General features: G+C 56.2%; 1 protein-coding gene across 1 annotated transcript in view; it reads right to left on the bottom strand.

Annotated features, from left to right (window-relative positions):
- Positions 1-3,080: 3,080 nt before the first annotated feature.
- PRKCA (protein kinase C alpha) overlaps positions 3,081-19,711 on the bottom strand; it is a 356,244-nt gene continuing 339,613 nt past the window's right edge. Inside the window, exon 17 of the mRNA XM_028520046.2 lies at positions 3,081-9,262. Coding sequence (XP_028375847.1) covers positions 9,098-9,262 — 165 coding nt within the window. The 3' untranslated portion in view covers positions 3,081-9,097. The remainder of the gene's footprint in view (positions 9,263-19,711) is intronic.

The following is a 19,711-nucleotide window of genomic DNA, read 5'->3' as shown; positions in this document are numbered from 1 at the left end:
CGAGTCCCCGCCACATGCCCCTTTCTCCGAGAGCTCGCGTTCTGACGCGAAAGGCAAGCGGCACGCGGCGGATGAACCAGATCGGCCCTTCTCTGCGCTCCCCTCCTCGCCGCTGAGCTGGGGCCACGAGCCGGATCTCGTGGGGCCGGTGGGCTGTGCGAGAGTTTGGGTTTCACCTGAGGGTTGTGGAAGCCACGGGAGGGCTTTAAGCAGGGGAGAGACCTGCGTGGACAGGGTCACACTGGCTGCTGTGCCGAGAGGGCCTCAGGGGACCCAGGGGGACCTCGAGGAGATGGACAGAGAGAAAGCGGTCGTGGAGTGAGTGCCAGGACATGGTGTACGTTCATAATGGGGTTTTTGGCGGCAGCATCGCTGGCGTTTGGCCTGGACTGTTCTCTATCCCCATGTCGCAGGTGTTTAGCAGCACCTGGCGGTCGGTCTCCGCCTTCTGGAGTCTGTAATGCCTCCCTCCAGCGTGACCACAGAAATGTCTCTAGACATTGCCAGATGTCCCCTCAGGGGCAAAATTGCCCCCAGCTGAGAAGCACAGCCTTAGTGCTGACCCGACAGGACTTGTGGATGGACTGGGTACCGGTGGGCAGGGATGGACACGGGCTGGTGAGGCCAGTATTGGACGGAGGACTGTCTTTTTAAAATTCTTACCTGAGGATAGGTTTTTAATGATTTTAGAGAGAAGGGAAGGGAGATAAAGATAGAAATAAAGAGAGAGAGATTGACTGATTGCCTCCCGTATGAACCCCAACCAAGAATTGAACCCGAAACCTTTTGGTGTGTGAGACAATGCTTCAACCAACCATGCCACCTGGCCAGGGCGGCACTGCCCACCGATTCAAGGCAAGGACAGCTGCACAGGGAGCCTGCCCCAGCCACAGGGACACGGGCCGGAATTCCTCCACCTGTCAGACTCTGGCTCTCTTTCTCCCAGCAGCCTCTTGCACAGCCGCAGGGGGCAGGCCTGGAGCTCCTGGGGCTCGGGGGTGCTTGGGTGGTGCCGGCTGTCTCCTGGAGTTCACGCAGAGCAGAGCCGGCCTGGGGGCAGGTGGCTGGGCAGCAGCCTGGCCGGCCGCAGGGCACAGATGTGCTGTGGGTGCCGAAGCTGAGCCTTGGCATGCGGCCTGCCTCTCCCTCCCACGCTGCCCAGCTGCTCCTCTCTGTGAAAACTGAATTCCTATTTCTAGAACATCCATCTTTAGCCTGCTGGGGGTCCCCCCACGCCTCCATTCAGCCCTGTTCCTCGACTCTGAGGTTGGCTCAATAATTATCTTCGCACCAGGAATCCCCTGATTAGCTGATTCACAGCCCCCACCCCCTCTTCTCAAATGGGACTGGAAGAGAAAACCCCAGGTCTGTTCTCCAGCTGCAGCCCCACCGTCGGCTAGGTCCCAGCCACTTCCTGCCCTTGTACGGAGCCCTGCCCCTTCCTACGGGGAGGGTCTGTTGTAACGCTGCAGGTTCACCCCACAGTCCCCACCGTGACCCCGTAGGCACCCTCATCATCATGGTCTTTTACACACGAGGACACGGAGGCAGAGACAGGCACAAAGAACGTGCCCCTGATTGAACAGTCACAAGTGGGATGCCAGGCCGTGTGGCTTCAGCTTTGCTTTCTGCCACCAAGGCTGCCTCTCTGGACGGGGGAGGGAGGAAGAGGTGTGGGCAGGGTGGGGGACAGCTTGAGGTGCTGTGCTGGCGGGAGACGGTGTGAGTGCCAGGCCCACAGCAAGGACCGGGTGTGGCTGTGTGAGCCTCCAGGGACCATGTCAAGCTGAATGGCTGGAGTTGACTCGGCGATGGGCTGCCAGCCTGGCCAGAGGTTTCTCTGTGCCGCAGGTATTAGCTGTGTGGGGTAGAGGAAGGGACAGGCTTCCAGGGACAGCTGGGGATCCTCAATCCTGAGACTGGTGGCTTATCAAGTCGTGATGGGGCTGCCTGTTCACCTCCTGGGGCTCAGGTCACGCCCTGGCCCCACGACCAGCCACGTGTGATCACACTGCAGTTGCCAGCATGTGGAAATGGACTGAGTGTGTGAGAAGCAGCACCCGGAGGAGAGAAATCACAGTGAGGGCAGGTGTGGATGCACAGTGAGAGGCGGGCAGGGTGGGGGCTCGGGGTGGGGAGCAGGAGGGGACACAGTCCCCCCAAAGGAGTGGAAGAAGCAGGCAGAGGTGAACTCTGTCAAGGCTGACTCCTTCCTTTAGGAGTGCTATTTTTGTTCCTGTTTTTTCATTCTTTTTGAGGCTAATTCCCTCAAGAGCATTGAGTTTTAAGACACTGGGTGTGTGGGAATGCTCCCTGTTTCATCCCCCACTTCCTGTGCCCAGCAGCAAGGACAGGATGAGGGCTGCTGAAGCAGAAGACGGTGACGGTCTTGAAGCCGAGTCCCTGGTGCAGCTGACAGGATGTGTGAGCAGTATGTTTCTGGAGGCAAATCCCAAGATTTGACCTGAATTCCTTCTGAAATCCTCCCAGTGAAGGGGACAGCCCATCCTTGGACAACGTCCTCACCCGCCGCTGTGTGACCCCTGCAGTGTGGGGGTGCAAGAGTGTAGGCTCCACACAGGCAGGGGCCGTGACGGCCCCCCTCCCCCCACGTCCCCAGTGCCTGGTGCGGCTCCTGCCCCAGGCACGGCCGATGAATGAATGAATGAATGAATGAATGACTTGCCATGACTTCATCCCAGTAGAGGATTTCTAATTGCTTGGGTTTCAACTTAAAGCATATTTTAAGAAAAAAATTGAGCAGGGGTGGGGGGAGGTGGAAGAGTGTAAAGTGGGGATAAACGGTGATGGAAGGAGGCCTGACTTGGGGTGGCGAACACGCAACACAATATACAGAGGATGTGTTGCAGAACTGTACGCCTGAAACCTATGTAATAGTATTAACCAATGTCAGCCCAATGAATTCAATTAGAAACTTAAAAATCCTTCCAATCGTATACATTGAAAAGAAGAGTGAACGTAAGAGGAGTGGGTGCTGGGGAAGTGTCCCGAGTCCCGTTCTCAGACAAGAACACGTGAGGAACAACTCCGATGCCACAAACGATGCAGACGAGGCCGAGTGCACTGAGGAATGATCATATTTATTCATACACAATTAATGTCTCTAACGAAGCATATCATGCAAACAGAGATTAGAGGTCATACGGATTGAGGAAAGCGATGCAGTAAGTTGTACATTCACCTTGCCCGCTGCAAGCCCGATGTCCTCCGCCAGCTGAGCGGCCTCCGCAATTGTCACTGGGGACTTACTCAGAAGGAAAAACCTCCACCTCCGCCTCTTCCTCCTTCGTACACACGTGGGGTCTTACACGGTGTTTTTCGATGAACGGCTTAAACATGGCATGTTCCCCCCATACACACAATATTAGGTAGCAAAAGCAATGATTTCAAATGTTTCTGACCATCTATAAAAGTTATTCTGAAAGACCCTAACAGAAGGGACGTGAGGTGAATTTCTAGACCATTTAGACTTAAGAGAAAAACTGCCTTCATGGGTGACTTTGAATAGTCCACGAATCCCCTCAAGAAAAGAATCACATTCTTTCAGGAAGAACATCAACAAAAATCTACAATCACAGGAACAAATACTCCTAAAGTTCAGCAGAGGCGACGAAGACACAGTTGTTTAATCAGAAAATGCGAAGCCACCCTTTGTCTTATTGTAGAAAAAAAGATTCTTACAAAGTGGACTTGATACTTATTTTTCTGAAAAAATGGGGTTCTGTCTACTCACGTGGGAAAGAACTCTGAAACAGATGCCCGCCTCCTTCCGGGCTGCGGAAGTGTTTCTGGATTGCCCAGTGAGCAAAACCCTTGCAGGACAGCCCGGCATTTTCACTGAGGCACCTGGGGACTCCTGGGGGCTGGAGCCAGACCTGAGCGGGTGCCCCCTTCCCGTGTCAACATGGGGTGCCCCAGGGCTGCATCTGGAAGAGGGACAATGAAGCCATCGTTCTATGGTCTGAACGTCTCTAGGCCCTAGACAGTTGTCCCCAGGGTCTACTGAAAACACAGAAGGTGTCGGTCTGCCAGGGTATTTCACCCAAACCTCTAGTCATTCCAGCGAGGACTCTGTACCCCACTGGCATGCGAGACCCTGCAGAGCACGTGCAGGTTGGGGGGATTGTAGCCGGCTGCCGCCGAGGCCTCCTGCAGGGTCTGTGTGGTTGGAATCTTATCAAATTGTCAGTAACTTTAAAAGCCCATTTTTAAAGAATTGAGTTATTAAAGTTCTCTATAAAAAAGTACAAAGAGCCCAGCATACCCCGTTGTTTTACTGGAGTTAAATTCATTTCTTCCTTAAGGTTTAAAAAAAAGTCTTTGGAACCTGTGGGCCTTCGTGTGGGGGCATCGTAAGGCTGTTTGAGGGCTGATGGGGTCGCATGGTCGTTAACTGCACTTGGCCACACAGCTCAGAGGCTCGGGGCCTCCCAAAGGGCAGAGTGGGCAGGACCGTGGTCGACACTGTTTCCAGACGCCAGCTTGCACCCACACATAATGCAGGCCACCTTCCCCAGTCCCCTCTATTTCTACCGGACGAGAAATGCAGCTCTCCCTGCATCAGCCTGAACGGGGAAGTGACGAAATGTTCATGGTCTGCTGCATTTCATAAATGTAACCCAAGCAAGTCAAGGAAAATGTTTTTAAAATACTTCCCAACGCTCCTTGTCAAACTAGCGTGCAGTCACTGATAACCAGAGTGTCCCTGTCCTTCCCCCGATCTGTCACGCCTTCGCTGCTCCTGTAGCCCCGTGGGTCCCTGGCTCAGTGTCCAGCGCATGGTCATGATTATTCGGTGCGCTCAGTGGGGGGTCTCCTGCCCTGGCTGGGTTTAAAGAAATAAGAACTGGTGTGAACTGCACACATAATAGGCAACTTCATACGACCCAAGTGAGAAAATGCCTGTCAGATTGTGCTGCCTTCCTGAGGCTTTTAAAAACCTGAGACTGTCACTTTCCTCCCTCCTTAGTACAGAGAAAACAAATCCCGGCAAAACACCTCTAATTTCTCTTGCTAAGTGGGCCCAGGTGGGAACGGCAGTGTTAGCTGTGTCTGCGACTTCCCCATCGGTCCCTGGCTGCCACAGAGCTCACAAGCCCCAGAAGGGAAACGGGTGGGGACCTACTGCCTCCCAGGGCAGGTGGGTGGTTCTGCTCAGCCTCTCCCATGTAGGCAGGGGAAGGGGCTTCCAGCAGCGGGTGAGGGTGCTGCTGGCATTTGGGAGATGTTTCCTGAGGGGGACCAGACCATGTCCCTGGCAACAAGCGCCCTCTCCAGGGCCCGCAGGCGGTGACTTTCTTCTGCACCAGCGGCTTCCCATGGAAAGCCCCTGGAAATGGCAACAGCATCCTTCCCAGGATGCCCCCTCCTTCCCCTCTGTCCTGGCTTCCTCCTGCCACAAGCCTCCTTCCAGATGCACACAAACCCTGCTCCTCTCTCAACTCCGCGCCCACTTCCACCTCCGCAGACCTCTCACGTCTCAGCACACCGACAGGAGGGGTCTGCACCCGCGTTCACCAGCAAGTCAGTACACTCTTCTGAGAACCATAGCTCAGGGAGGCGCTCAGCAGCCATCTGTCGGCTTGCATTCATCCTTGGTCTTTCAACCAACCATCTCAAGTCATTTCCAGGGAGCTCTTAACCCTCTGATCTTCTACCCAAATTCCTAATAAGAAAGCCTCATAAGAAAAGACGGACAGTGATTCTGCACTGACTTGCACCAGGCCACGGGGACGCAAGAGAACTAGATGTGTTGACAAGCAATCGCGTCAGTGCCTAGGGGCTCACATCAACCTTCTCAATCCGTTCTCGCCTTGCACAAACCTGCGTTAACCTCTGAGGGAGGCAGTCCAGCCCCTTCTGTTCAAACCGACACCTAGTGGTGTTAGAGGAGACACCTACCGCCTGCAGCTCACAGGGCAGCTCCACCGCTGGGCAGTGGCCACCTTCCAAGGGAAAACAACGCAGGGACATTGGACGGCCTTTTGGAGTCACAGAGCCACGAGTCCGGTGGAGACGCAGAATGTACACGACCCTGCTGGGGGCCTGGATGGCCACAGGCCCTGGTGGCATGGGTACTTCCCCAGCGGCTGGAACCTCCTGCAGTCCCCCAGCCACCTGGCCCTGCGAGGCCTCCTCCTTATTCTGGCCTCCACCAGGGCCCTGCCCTGTGCTTCTGTTCCCACGATGCCCCCAGAGAGGGCCAACACCATAGAATTCCACACGTGCTGCGGCAGACAGGTGTGTGAATGGTTACCACTGGACTCACTCTTTCAGCAATAAGCCCAGGACACAGCCTGGAACCAAATAACCTATGTCAGAGAGACACTTCGCTGGGCCCACGTTTTTCCTGTTTGTCCTTGAGCCTGCTGTTCCTGGGGCAGAGTGCTGGGCGCACAAACGGGGAATTTTCTTTGAAAACTATGCCACACATTTGGAAAGAATACAAGGCCACTAAGATGTGGGATATGTTTCGCAGAGAAATACGAATGCTCTGGAAATGTGTTGGCTCTTTCCCGGGAAGCCCGAGCTGCTGCGTCTTAAACAGGCGGGCAGCGTGGGGCTCAGGACAAATGGCCCTCCGCCATGTGCTTTGCTGGGGCCTTCCTCCCCCTTTGGGGGCTCGGCTGGGGACCCGTCCTGCCGTGGCCCTGTTCTGGGGCTCAGTGACTGGCGCTTCTGTTTCTTAGCCTCTTTCTGCAAACTGGTGCCTTTCCCGTCAGATCCAGCTGAGGTGTGCCTGGTGAGGGCGTGTCCCCGGAACATGCACCGGCCTGGTGTGGGGGCAGGCTGCAGCTCTGAGTGCGCCAGAGCCCCTCGGGGATTCTGAAGCCCGCGGCCCATCAGAGATGGTGGAGGAGCTGCTCTTTTCGGGTCTGACTGACTCCCTGCCCACCTCTTCCTCCCCTCAGGGGTTCCCAGGACAGACACGCCTCTCGGGTCAAAGCCCCCTCAATGGGAGGGCGTTCCATGAGTTCCAGGCAAACAGCCGAAGTCAGTCGCAGAGCACTTCGCTGGGAGATGCTTCTGGGGAGTGGAGAGAAACAGAGCAGGCCTCGGCAAGGAGTGGAGGCAGCTTCCGTCTGGAATGTTCTTTCTGCCGTAGAGGACTGGCTTCTCCGAGGGCCTGGCGTGGGCGGTGTCTGACACGGAGGGCTCCCCGGGCGGGTTCCAGGGGCAGGTGGGAGAAACTCGGTCGCCTCTGCAGAGAGTCTGCAGAGAGCCCCAGGGGATGGTCTGCCCCACGGTCTGCACGTGGGGAACAGGCGTGCCGGCCTCCCAGGGACAGCGCGCGCTGTCCACGGGGCGCAGCCCCCGATCACTCACAGTGGCGAGGCTGGAAGGGAGAGAACCACCGCGTCCAGCCGGGGGCTGTGCTCGCACCACATCTGCCCGGGCCGGTCACACTGGAGTCAGACCCTCTGTCCCCACGGGGAGGAGCGGCAGAGCAGCCAGAACAGAAGACGGCATTAAGAAGCTAAGACAGAGTCTCATCTCAAAAATAATCCCCTAAAATTTTTGTTTGCAGGTAAAACCAAATATTTATATATATATAAAGCCTAATTAATCATGTAAAGTAGCCACTCATTTCTGAAATTAGATCTATGTTAAAAAATTAATATGTCCGACACGGCGCCGATGCACAGCGGACACATGGGGCGGGGGCGGGGAGCAGGGCAGCGAAGGGTTTGACCAAGACATAACCATAGAAGCAGATTAGAAACGAGAGCCTTCACAAATATAGCACAGTTGTGTCTTATAAAATTATTATAACACTTTCTTTATGCTTGATACGATTATATCAATAATATAGATTCACTTGTTATTAAGGTTTATTATAAACATGCAAAATTCATTGCATGATGCATTTGCAAAACATATTAAAATTCTTCTTGCAATAAAACATCTTTGCACTGATATGTATCCAAGTTTCCTGATTCTACGGCTCCAGGTGTGTCACTCAACGTGAACTAGAAGTGGGGACCAAAACCGCATTGATTTTCATCCCTATGGAGACATCGGGGGCCAGAGACGGGAGGAGAATCCGTCGGTAGGGACTGAGGCTAGAGGCAATGCCTGAAGTGACTGTACATCGTACCCTCTCCAACGACACTGCAGCCTGTTAAATAAATAAGTACAAAAGGGCTGGGCGCACGCTTCAGCTTCTCAGGAAGTAGGGAGCAAAGTGTTGGGGGCTGGGGGTTGGCTAACAACACTGTGAGCACTGGCATTGCCGATGGCACCCTGGATCGCAGGATAATCTCCCAGAGATTAAAACGGACGCACGCACACACACTGCTGTATCCTTGATCTGAAACGACTTCGCACGCTCATGTAGCAAAGTCCTTAGAAGATTTGGCCTCTTACAAAGAAATGCAAGTATCAAGACAGGCGTCAACCGAGCAGGACACGAGAAGACAGACTCACTGAACACCCATCTGAGGTTTTCTTCTTCTGTTTTTTAAAAACGGTGACCACCGGGCCGTGGTTGGGTGACAACTGGCAATGTCTGGGGACAGTGAGCTTGGAAACGACATCCTGGCCTCTCGATTCCAGGGATGGTTTCCAAGGAGGCGGAGAACAGAAGCGGCAGGGGTGCGGAAGCCTCCCACCCCCAACCCCGCCTGGCTCCCCCTCTGCCCTTGGGGCTCCCGTTCCTTCACTCCCAAGGTGCCTGGGCAGGGAGGTGTCCAGCCCACATCTTTGGGGGTGCGGGAGGGGTGTCCCGATGGTGAAAACCGACAGACAGAGGATGTGGGAAATATATCAAATCGTACCAAAAAGGGGGCAAGAGCCTGACTGCTGCCGAGGCAGGGTTAACCTACAGCCAGAGTGACTTCTACATAATGAAACCGGACACTGTACATTGTATCATCTTCCACTCCGAGAACGCCGTTGGTTGTGAGAGAGAGACTTTGAACAGCGGGTCACATTTGGACTGACAACCCTACGATTCGCAGGCCTCCATCTGGAACAAGAAACAAGGCCATGGCCCTAAAATTTGAGGGTGAAGGATCATTTCCCGATGCTGGGGGGGCGGGTGGGGCGGGGAGGCCTCTGCTCTCGGCGGCGAGCTTCACGCTGCGCTCTGCAAGATGGGGTGCACAAACTGGGGGTTGACATACGAGAAGCCCTCGAAATCAGACTGGTCTATGTTAGAGATGACCAGCTGATCCGGAGGCGTTAAGACCGGTTGCCCGCGTGTGAAGAACTTGTCAAAGTTTTCCGCCCCTTTGCCGCACTGCGGAGAAAACAGAGAGAGGAGAGGTCAGTAAGTGGCACGGAGCACTGGGCGGCCGCTCTGGAGGCGCGCCCGCAGGGAGGGGCGCGCTGGGGCAGTTAGACAGGAAGAGTCCGGGAGGTGTGCGGCCGACTGGATGGGAAGCCAGGCACAGCCAACACGGTGGAGGCCCACGCGGTTACTGACCCCCACCCACCTGCCCCCCACGAGGTGGCCGCTCAGGGGAAATGCCCTGTTGACAGAGTAAGGGGACAAGGGAACAGCTTCTCGTGTTCCCACCTCAGAGCAAGTGAGGCCTGAGCACAGCTGCCACACACACTCGGCCAGCAGCCTTGGCCCCTGTCGAAGGGCCGGGATGCTGGGCGGGGGTACAGGCAGAGGCCGCCCAGCCCCCCCCCCCCCGCCGAACTGGAAGGCCGAGCTCACGGCCCCACGTCTGTTTTTCTGCCATGGTGTTTGTAAAGAAGCAAAAGCTGTGTTATTAGTGTCTTCCAGCTGGGATGTTCTAAAATCCTCAACCTGAGTCCGCCTGTGACCGCCCTGGGTCTATGTGATGGTGCAGTTGGGCGCGCACCCCGGGGTGGCTGGGTGTCAGCTTATCTGATGGATCTGGGCAGCCAACACAGGCCGCCATGGAGTTCATTTGCAGGGTGGTCTCAGGCTGGAGGTTTGCCCCGGGGCCAGAGGGAGGTGGGGCATGGCCTGCTGTCCATCTCAGGTGTGCCTCTCCTCCAGGTGCGCCTCTCCTCCAGGTGCACACGGTGCTCAGTGCAGACGGGGCTGTGGGCAGAGCTGCCCTGGGAGAGGCTCCGAGCAATGCAGCTGCTCGAGGACCCAGCTGCTCGAGGTGCCCAGGATCCCAGGGCCACTCGGAGACGGGGCGTGCTGGGAGGTGCGTGGGCGAGAGGAATCCCTCCCTCCACACTCTGGGAGGCTCATCCCGCCCCCTGCTGGCCCCCAGGGCAGCGGGCGTTCACTCTGCCTCAGCAGCAGCTCCTCGTGGACCGGGCCTTCTGGCGGGGCTCTGACTGGGCGGCTCCAGGGAACAGCAGGGGGGCCACCCCGCCCCATCCTCGCTGAAACGGGAGGACGGTTGACCTCTGCCTGGACGGCTGCAAAGGTTGAGCACACTGCGTGTTGCACACGGCCCGGCTCGTGGCGACAGCACGGCTCTCGGGCTGTTGTCTTTGTCCGGCTGGTGTGGTCTCGTGGGCCACACGTCCTCACCTTTTCCACAGCTCCTCCCCGTCTTCCAGAAGGTTTCCTTGAGAACCTAGCTTCCTTTTGCTTTCCCCACCCTTTTTCATCAACAATGCCTCCTCCTGTCTCGGTGGATGGCATGTCATAAATTCAAAGTCAGGCCTTCCTAATGGGGAGTTTTCCTCTCTGGGGTTGTTTTCATTTTGTAAGTGACCACATGCTCTCAACTGGAGGAGGGTGCGGACCGGTGACTGGCGGGTGGAACTGAGCGGCATGTGTGTTGTTGGGGAGGAGGGGGAGGTGAGTGGGAGATGGGGTGGGGGGCGGAGTTGTCTGAGCCCCTTTTAGCTGCGTTTTGGAGGCCATGCTAACTAACTATTAGTCCCGCTCACCAGGCGGGTCCTGCCTCCCGCACATGCGCAGGGAGAGGCTGCCCTCCGCACTCCCCGTTTCCATGGTGCTGTTCCCCGGGAGAGCACACAGCACCGTGGAAACAAAGGTCAGCAGAAGCGGAGTCTGCAGTCGGCTTCCTCCCACGTGCACAGGCCACTCTGAAGCGCCCAAAGGCGCTCCAGCAAGGACACAGTCATTGATCTGCACTCAATTCATCAGTCCAACCGACCGACCAACCAGCCAACCACAGGACCCGCCTTGGGGGGCACCACATTCCGCCACTGCTGTGGCGATGGCGGCTGGAGGAACAGCCCTGCTCTGGATATCCCAGTGGTTCTCAACCAGGACGATTCTGCGGCCCTTCCCCTGCCTCGGGGACACTGGGCGACATCTGAATTTGGTTCTGATTGTCGTGACTTGGGCAGGGGGCATGGTTGACGTCCAGTAGGGAGAGGTCAGGGATGTGGTTAAATGCCCTGCAGTGCACAGGACAGCCCCCTGCCACCCCCCACAAGGACTGTTGGTCCAGAATGCCGACAGTGCTGTTGTTGAGAGACCTGGGGTGCGCCAAGATGGTAATAAGCGGCTGAGCCAGTTCAAGGTCAAGCAAGGAAATGAGGAAGAACGGCCCTCTGGCAGACAGGGAGTGGAGAAGCTGCAGAAGTCCAGGGCAGAAGTATTGAGCGACAGCGAGCCTTAGACCCTCCCTTCGAGGAGAACATCTTTCGGGCACCTAATCAATCAACGCCCATTCAAGTGAATCCACTGTGGGCGCTCCCAGAGGCCGGGCCAGGCACTCCCTTAAAAAGCAATCATTTGCACTTCTCTTGCTGTTCACTGACCGTGCAGACATGAACGAGGAGCTTCTGGAAAAAGTGGAAAAGAAGGGGGAGGTTCTAAAAAAAAGAGGAAGGCAAGCCAAGGTAAAGGTCCCTCCCCTGGCTGAAGACCCGTCAGTCTGGCTCTCTACTCGTGGGGAAAGATCGCATAGACCCGACCTGCCCTTGGAGCACCATCTCGATGGTGCTCAGCAATCCTCTTCCAAGGGCAAGTTCCACAGACAAGTGAAAAATAGGCTGAAGGAGAGTTCCTAAGATCCCCAGAGTGGACCACATAAATGTCCACACTGAGGAGCTGGGGTGGGGGGGGCAGGTAGTCCAGGACATCGAATTCTAAAGCTGACCTCCAGAGGAGGTCGCTCTGGAGGGTGGCCACAGCTTGCACAGCTGAGCACTGCAGCCCGCTGGAAAGCCTCCCGCTGGGCCTGCTGCAGCCTCGGGGGCAGGGGGCGCTGAGGAGACCAGGTCAGCCCCAGCTCTGCTCTGCGTCACATGCCACTGGGCTGTCACTGTGGGCCTCAAGGCTGTTCGCTGCGGCAAACCTCTTCCCCTTCTTTCTAGTTCAAGATCGACATCGTGTTGGAATTTCCCTGATCCCAAAGAGAGAGATCAGGTGTTAGCCAGTGGAAGGGGTTTAAAACCTGTTCACTCAGGCGGGGAGACCTGAGGCAGGGCCGGCGGAGGGCAAGGATGAGAACCGCGTCTGCGGCTGTAACGTGTGAGGCACAGGGGGAAGCCCCGGAGAAGCTGGAGGTGGAGCCGGAGGATCCGATGAGACCCAGGACACAGAAAGAATCTTCACGCTTGGGGAAAATCACACCACTTCTCCCTCACCAGGGACGGGGGCGGAGCACAGCTATTTTTATCCAAAGTTCAGGACTAGGAGCAGCAGCGCTAATTTTCCCACCGTGGAGGATCTCGTAATGCCCGAAAGATGAGCCCTCCACACCTCTTAGTGCAATCAGGCTTAGAGACGGACGCCCTCCTTTCAGTCACATTGGAGAAGACCTTGAATGTCTATTTTCCTAGACGTGGGGAACCGCCAACCTACTGAACAGTGTCATGGGAGTCAGAGCTCTTTGGTCCTTGGGGGAACGCTAAACAACAGCTTCACCAAGCTACTGCATTTTTAAGGTAGAAAGGATTCTGCCCACCACCTGTGAGCCAACCGCACTCACAACCGTCAGCCTGTGGGCGAAGGGCCCCGGCGCCGTCCGGGTCCGAGAGGGAGGAGGAGGAGGCACAGAGACTGAAGGGCTCGGGGGCCCTGGCCGTGCCTGGGGACGCACTGGTGAGCATGTCAACGAGTGATGGCGTGACGGAAAAGTACAGCCGGCCAGACTGCAGACGTCCTCAAGCAGTCCTCAGGGCTGAAGGGGAAGGTGACCGCCATGGCCACGGGCAGGGCAGCCTCCACCACTGTCCACGACAGCAACAGGCAGGTATGGGCGGCCCTTGGCCTCAGAGCGCTAGGCCACCTGATGACCCCCAGAAGCTAAAGGCAGCATGTGCAACTTGTGAGAAAAACTCCTTGGCCGGTGCACTGTCTTCAGCAATAAGGGCCTCCCCTCCCTTTCACCAGCTGAGGCTTCTGGCACCTGGGATGTGGGACAGAGATGGGGGTGGGGAGGGCAGCAGCAAGTGGCCCAAACCCGACAGTCCCACTGGCACTCCCGGAGACCAGAGCACATCTGCGTTTACGGGGCCACATTCAACTCCCGAGGGAAAATGGGAGGTGCAATGGGGTGCAGGCCCCAACCGGAGTTCAGAAGCCTGGGGTACGGCCTTGGGCAGCCCACAGGAAAGGGAAGATGAGGATGGGAGTGCCCACCTGCCGAGCCTGCTGCGAGGACTGAAGGGAGCACCGTGTGTGCTGCCCTCCCTAGTGATCAGGCGTGACACCGCCCTGCAGCAGGTGCCCGGCAGGGAAAGGTCTGTGATCACCACATGCAGCGTGAGGGAACACCAAGAGTCGTCTACCCCCTTCCTTAGCTCTGCAGTCGGGACTTAACTCCTGGGTAGCCATCTGGTCAACAGCGCCACTGAGAAGAGCCCAGGAGATGGCAGGCACGGTAAGGGCGTGACGAAGCACAGGAAGGTGCCGACGCCGGGTGGCATGTGGGACTGCAATGCTCCCTCCCCGCGTGGCACATGGTCCACCCACAACGCTTTGCATCCTGCCTCCTGGGCAGCGGGCCTCGGGGAGGAGGCTGAGTCTGAGCCTGTGCTGCGGAGGTCGGCTTCCCGGCTCTGATTCTTACCTGGCGGGGGGGGGGGCCACCGAGAGTGAACCGCACGGGTAGGTCTCAATCCTGACCTTTACCTTGGTGTCTCAGTCGTGCAGAATGCAGCCCCACAGTCACTGGCATGGGGGTTTGGGGCGTGTGAGTAGCATGGAAACACCGCCATCACAAAGCAAATCCACACAAACCCAGAAGAGCAGGAAGAGCGCGCAGCGAACCGAGAGAACAGGCGTGGAGCAACAGGGAAGAGAAAGGAAACTCATCAGGGTGGGCACATCTCCGACAACCCCTCAAGGCAGCCAGATGTGCTTTGTCTCAGGGTCGCCGTTAGCCACATTCCAAGTCCCAGTTCTGGGGGCCGACCGCAGCCCTGTGCCGAGGTCCTAGCGCAGTGGGTTAGTGAGAGCACCGCCAGCACCTGTGCATGGCGCCCCGACTCACAGCTGTACGCTGCCTTCATCCAATTAAACAACCCGCAGCAGAGGGGAGTGGGCGCATGCTGCCCTGGGCCCCCGGGAGGTCATGTCCACACTGCAGAACCATCCAGGGAGGGCGCGGGGCCGCTGGGCAGCAGCCCTGGGCCTGTCCTCTCCAAGGAGGTCAGCATGCTCAGGGAACGGTCTTCCGTGCACGGCCAGTGCAAGCAGGCACACACGCTAAGGGTTAAGGAGTGAGGTTAGCTCGCTCATGGTCAGTCACCCAAGGCTCTGGAAACGTGCTCACCGAAGGCCTGGATGCCCACTGAAGCCAGTGCGCTTTGGTACAGAAAGTCTGGAGAACAAGAACGGACAGGGGAGAGCATTTGGAAAACGGTCAGAGCTTGGCTTAGGAACTCCAGATCGGAATGGCCTGTGTAAAGGACGCCACAAACCCACAGGAGCCGACACGGAAACACCACGGAGACGTGCTGCTGTTTGGAAGATGCAAGGCGCGAAACAGGGCGCCTGCTGCCACCTCGCTTGTATATACGTGCACACGCATGTACAACTGTCCAGAAGGTTCCAGAAAAGACACTGAACAATGACATTAGTAGTTAGGGAGGGAGGGAGTCTTTTCCTCTTATGTCTGTCTCTACTGCTTGATTGTTTTCCCATGCAGAGCCGGTATTTTAATAGTAACTGTGGTGAGAGATGGAACAGGCTACGGTTTCCCAACGACACAAAGTTAAACAGCACTTTTCTCACCGGTGGCCTTAGAGCCTCCCTCGGGAAGGGCCAGTTCTGGCCACAGGGAACGGCTCTGCTGATGGGTCTGTGCACAGGCCCAGGCTATGAGCCACTCGTGAAAGGAGTGGCTGCTCGTGGGCACAAGGGCCATGTGGGCACGAAGGCAGAGACTGTGGTGCACCTTGGGCTGCATCCTGTGGAGCAACGCCATGCCCTCCGCTCGGTCTTTCTTCATACAAATGACCAGCTTAGAGGACTCAGCGACCACTGTGATTGGAACCACTACTTCCGACAACGGGAGCTCGTCAGCTCGTGTGACTCGGGGTGCATGGGGTCCACATTTATCCCACCTCTCACCTCGGCAGCTCCTCAAGCCTTGCCCAGAGCTGCTTATTTATACTGACTATTATTTTACATGTCTCCTTTCTTCCCACTTCTCTTTCAAGCAGAAACACATGTGGGAGAGTAATTATCAAAGAAAAGGAAGACTTCTCGCCTCTAATTAACCAAGTAGAAGCTGCTGTCTCGGGCTGGTTTCGAGGCTTAAATCTACCCGAAGTCCGTCCGGATGTGGCAGAGGCTCTCATCTCCCCAGGCGGGTCAGTGTTCCGACGTTGCCGGTGAGGCTCCGAGTCTGATGAATCTCACTTTTAATTGGCATCCCTGCTTCTGGTTCCGTGGGAAGGCGGAGAACGCACCTGCCTGCCACCTGAGAGGCCTGATTAGATGCTGTGGGAGGCAGCCAGCGGCGTCATCGTCCGACAGCCCCTCGCCTGGACAGCTGCGGCTCTGCACAAGCAACTTCAGAGCGGTGATGAGCAGGGCACCGTGCCACGGAGCGCCCTTCGTTGTAGGGAACACACGCAGAATTATTCAGGTAGAAAGAGACATTAGGCCTGCCACGTACTCTCAGAGGATTCAGGGAAAAAAATACGTGTGTGTGTGTCAGACGTAAAGAATGAACTGATACAGCTGATGCGGGAACATGCTATGTTTAGGGCCTCTGGGTATGGGGTCTACAGCAACTCTTCAAACGATTCCTGCAACTCTTCTGCAAGCCAGAAATTAGAAATCATTAAAGTAAGTAAAATGAATTAAAAAGCACTGCGCCCACTTTGCTAGTTAAACTGTCGTCCAGCTCTCCGAATAAGCCAGAGGAAGGAGCCGGAGGAAGACACGGTGAGATGAGGGCCTTTGGAGCCACAGCAGGGCCTCCTCGGGCTGGTGACGGGCTCAGCTCTTTGGCTCTCGCTGCAAGACTGATGACGTCCTGATGGAAGTTGTTATTTTTTCCTGTCTCTTTTTGATGCCACGACAGTAATTTCCCAAGAAAGGCTACCCGTGAATGACAGGCCTATTTCCAAAGCACTTTGCTCATCTATCAACTCTGGGATCTATTTCTCGGTGTTAACTTTATAGATGAATTTCTCTCTCGCCCACAACCGTTTAAGTACAGTGAATGCTTTGGTCTCGCCTGTGAACTAGATTAGACATTCTGCTCCTTGGTGCCAATGGATGGAATTCAAACATGAAAAATCAATTAACTTTCCACTTCCAATATTTGTCTAAACTGTTATGTATCACGGGCAGGAAGAATGGGAATTTGCAGGGCATTATAGTCCCATGAATAATACATTGGGATAAAAGCCGACAAAATCTGAAGTGACGCCGGGTGCCCCTGAGGGCAGGGCCGCTCGCTGTCCAGGCAGAGCAGAAGGAAGGCGGTCCTCTCCCTCAGCGGGTGCTCAGGACGCTGGCGCGTCACCGCCTAGGTCACCTGGGACCGGCAGGCAGCCAGGACCCTCTCAGTTCTCTTTCAGCAAGTACAGTCACCGCTTCAGGGCGACCTCTTTTTTGAACTTAAAAGAAGAAGCTCCTTCCATGGGATCTCCTGAACGGGCCTCTTTTTGATGACTCCAGTGTTTCACTCAGAACACTAGCCAAGTGCTGAGCCAACGGCCGTGTGCCGGTGGTGGCGCGAGGCTCCTCGGGGCTGCGTCTCTCGCAGGGACACCGAAACCAGCTTGCCCTGCGCTGTTTTCCGTAAAGGAGAGAGAGTTCGCTGGCTACCTCATCTCCCAGAGAGCAGAACACAGATGATTTCGTTTTACAAAATAAACCAGCCCAGGGCGATCTCCCTCATCTTCCAGAAAATCATAATCATCTTCACAATTGCATTTGGTGGCCTTCTGGGGACACAGGGTCCTCCCTGACAAAGGGTCACCGCAGTGCATGTTATTCCTCCGGGCTGCGGGCACTTCCCCTCCACCTCCACTTCTGCGCCTGGGTGACGGTCGCCCTCTTCTCCCTGCTCTACTTGATGTGAGACCTTGAACAGAACCCAGGCCACAGAAAGCCCTGAAACGGCCTTCCACAGACCTACAGCGTCGTGAACCGGCCTTGAAGGTGGAGCTCTGTTCCCCTGGAGCCTGAGTCTAGTTTCTGTGATGTTGTCTGACAGGCAGGCAAAGAAGGATGGCGAGACACTGTGGGAGCCCTGATCACTCAGGAGACGCTCCGTTTTGGTCCGGCGACAGGAGTCCTTTACTCTCTCAGGGAAGTCAGTGACTTTGAAATCATCTTTCATTGGAGATTCAAAAATTAAAAAAAAAAACCCTCAGAAAAAACACAACGGAATGAGACTCCTGAGCTCATGCACACAAAACAGGCCTCCAGAAGCACCCTGCAGATAACTGTGGGTGCTCCGGGGCCTCCTGCTGGCATCAAAAATAACCAAAGCCTCCATTTCAGGGAAAGTGCTTCACCAGCACTTGCTGAGGAAGCACTGAACGCGCTCCAAGACAGACGAGCTCCGCCCACCAGGGCTGTCGGCACCGCTCAGAGGACAGGTGCTGTCCGAAACGGTTCATTGCACACACGTTTGGTAGAATCTGGCAGCAATACGTTTGCCACAGCAATAGCTCTGCTGGTGCTGCCACATCTTTGAAATAACGAAGCCGCTGGTCAGAGAAGACTCAGCTTTGTACTTTGTCAGTAAACTCTTTTGACTTTTAATGACAACGTCTAGGAATAATTTTCCGCTCCCCTCGGCTGTGGTGCCGATCTGGCACGTGCTGCCGTCTCTGCAACATTCAGACTTCACAGAGCGATGGCTTTCTTCTGCAGCTGGCGTGTGGTCCTTCCGTTTCAGGTGGGCACTGAGAGGTCCGAGTGATGTCTTGGAAGCTGCCGAAGTGCTCCCTTCACCGGAAGTTCAGAGCCATCTCTGCTGCCGTGCGGTGGCCTGGTGTGGGGTGGGGCAAACTGAGCCCCCCCCAACTCTCGTCCCCGGGCTGTCCTAATGATCTCGTTGCCCTGGGCCCTCTTCTGCATTTGGAAAAAACATCTGCTGCTTCATCCTATAGCCACTGGCTTCCACCTCCACTCTCATTTGCATCTCCCTTGGGTACCAACCTCCTGCCCTCTGCACTCTCCTAGCCGCTCTTCCTTCTCTGCACCCAGGTTCCCCAGCTTCCGCCTGAGAAACCTCGCGGAGGGCAGGTGAGGTCTCACCCTCCGACCAGAGCTCCCACCACACAGGCCTTCCACACGAAACGGTGCTTCCAGTGATTCCCACGGCCCACGGGGAACCATGTACATGTGAGCCACCAGAGCCAAGCTGTGCTCTGGCTTCCCCTGCATGTGAGTTTAGGGCTGCGGTGTTCACAAAAAGTAGGTGACCACGCAGATGGACAACGTCCTGCTAAAAGCCAGGCAGGAATACACAGAGAAAGGTGTGTGTGAGGGTGACTGGGCCACACCTCGTCTCTTTCTGGAAAGGGGATGTTGCTGAGTACTCAGAGCAGGGTCCCAGGGGGTGCCTCTGCTGTCTCCAAGAACTGAGCTGCGTGTGAGCCCTGCCCACGGAGCACCTCTCACAGTCGGTTCCAGAAGGCTGCCAGGCAGGGAACGGGAAAAGAAAGTCCCTAGAAGACTGCTCCGTGCAGACGGGCTGCAGTACCACTGGTCTCTGTCACGCCCCTCCCTGGCCTTAAAACCAGGCCTTGTGAACCGGAGGGAAGGGCCCCTGTGAGCGCCCCCGAACTCGGGGCCTGGGCCTGGCTAACGCGAAGGTGGGGTGACACAATGTCTCTATTTGAAATGATGACTCGGGAGAAAGTCAGCTGACCTGATTAATTTTAGTTTTTCTTCATTTTGTGCTAAAAATGTCTTGGAAAAATAAAATCAATGGACTGACCACCCGCGGTTTTATTCTTGGAGTAGAGAACACGTAAGCATATTGAGGAAGTAGCTGCTCTAAGAATAAAGCTGTGTTACGGAGCCCCCCCTCCCGCCCCCCCACCACAACCACCCCCTTCGGCCCGGTCAGTAACTCAGCCCCCTGGAGGGTCCCTGTGCCTGCTCACAGGGCCCTGTGAGGAGAGATCTGGGCTGAACCCACACAGCAAGTGCTTCTGAAACTGTGCAATATAGCCGCCCCGTGTGCAGTCTCGGGAGACGAGGCCTCGTGTGATGACCCAAGGCTGGCCGAGCCGGTGGCTGAGCCTCAAGGCCCAGACCCGTCTGGCCTTCAGACGTGGGATGCAGGGAAAGGCAGCCTCCCTGGAAACACTGCAAAGTGGCAGCGGGTGTGAGTGAGGAGGCTGA

This window comes from Phyllostomus discolor, chromosome 8 (assembly GCF_004126475.2).
Source record: "Phyllostomus discolor isolate MPI-MPIP mPhyDis1 chromosome 8, mPhyDis1.pri.v3, whole genome shotgun sequence".
NCBI classification, from domain to species: domain Eukaryota; kingdom Metazoa; phylum Chordata; class Mammalia; order Chiroptera; family Phyllostomidae; genus Phyllostomus; species Phyllostomus discolor.
Note: the sequence above shows the minus strand (reverse complement) of the source record. Positions and strands in the feature narration are given on the sequence as shown.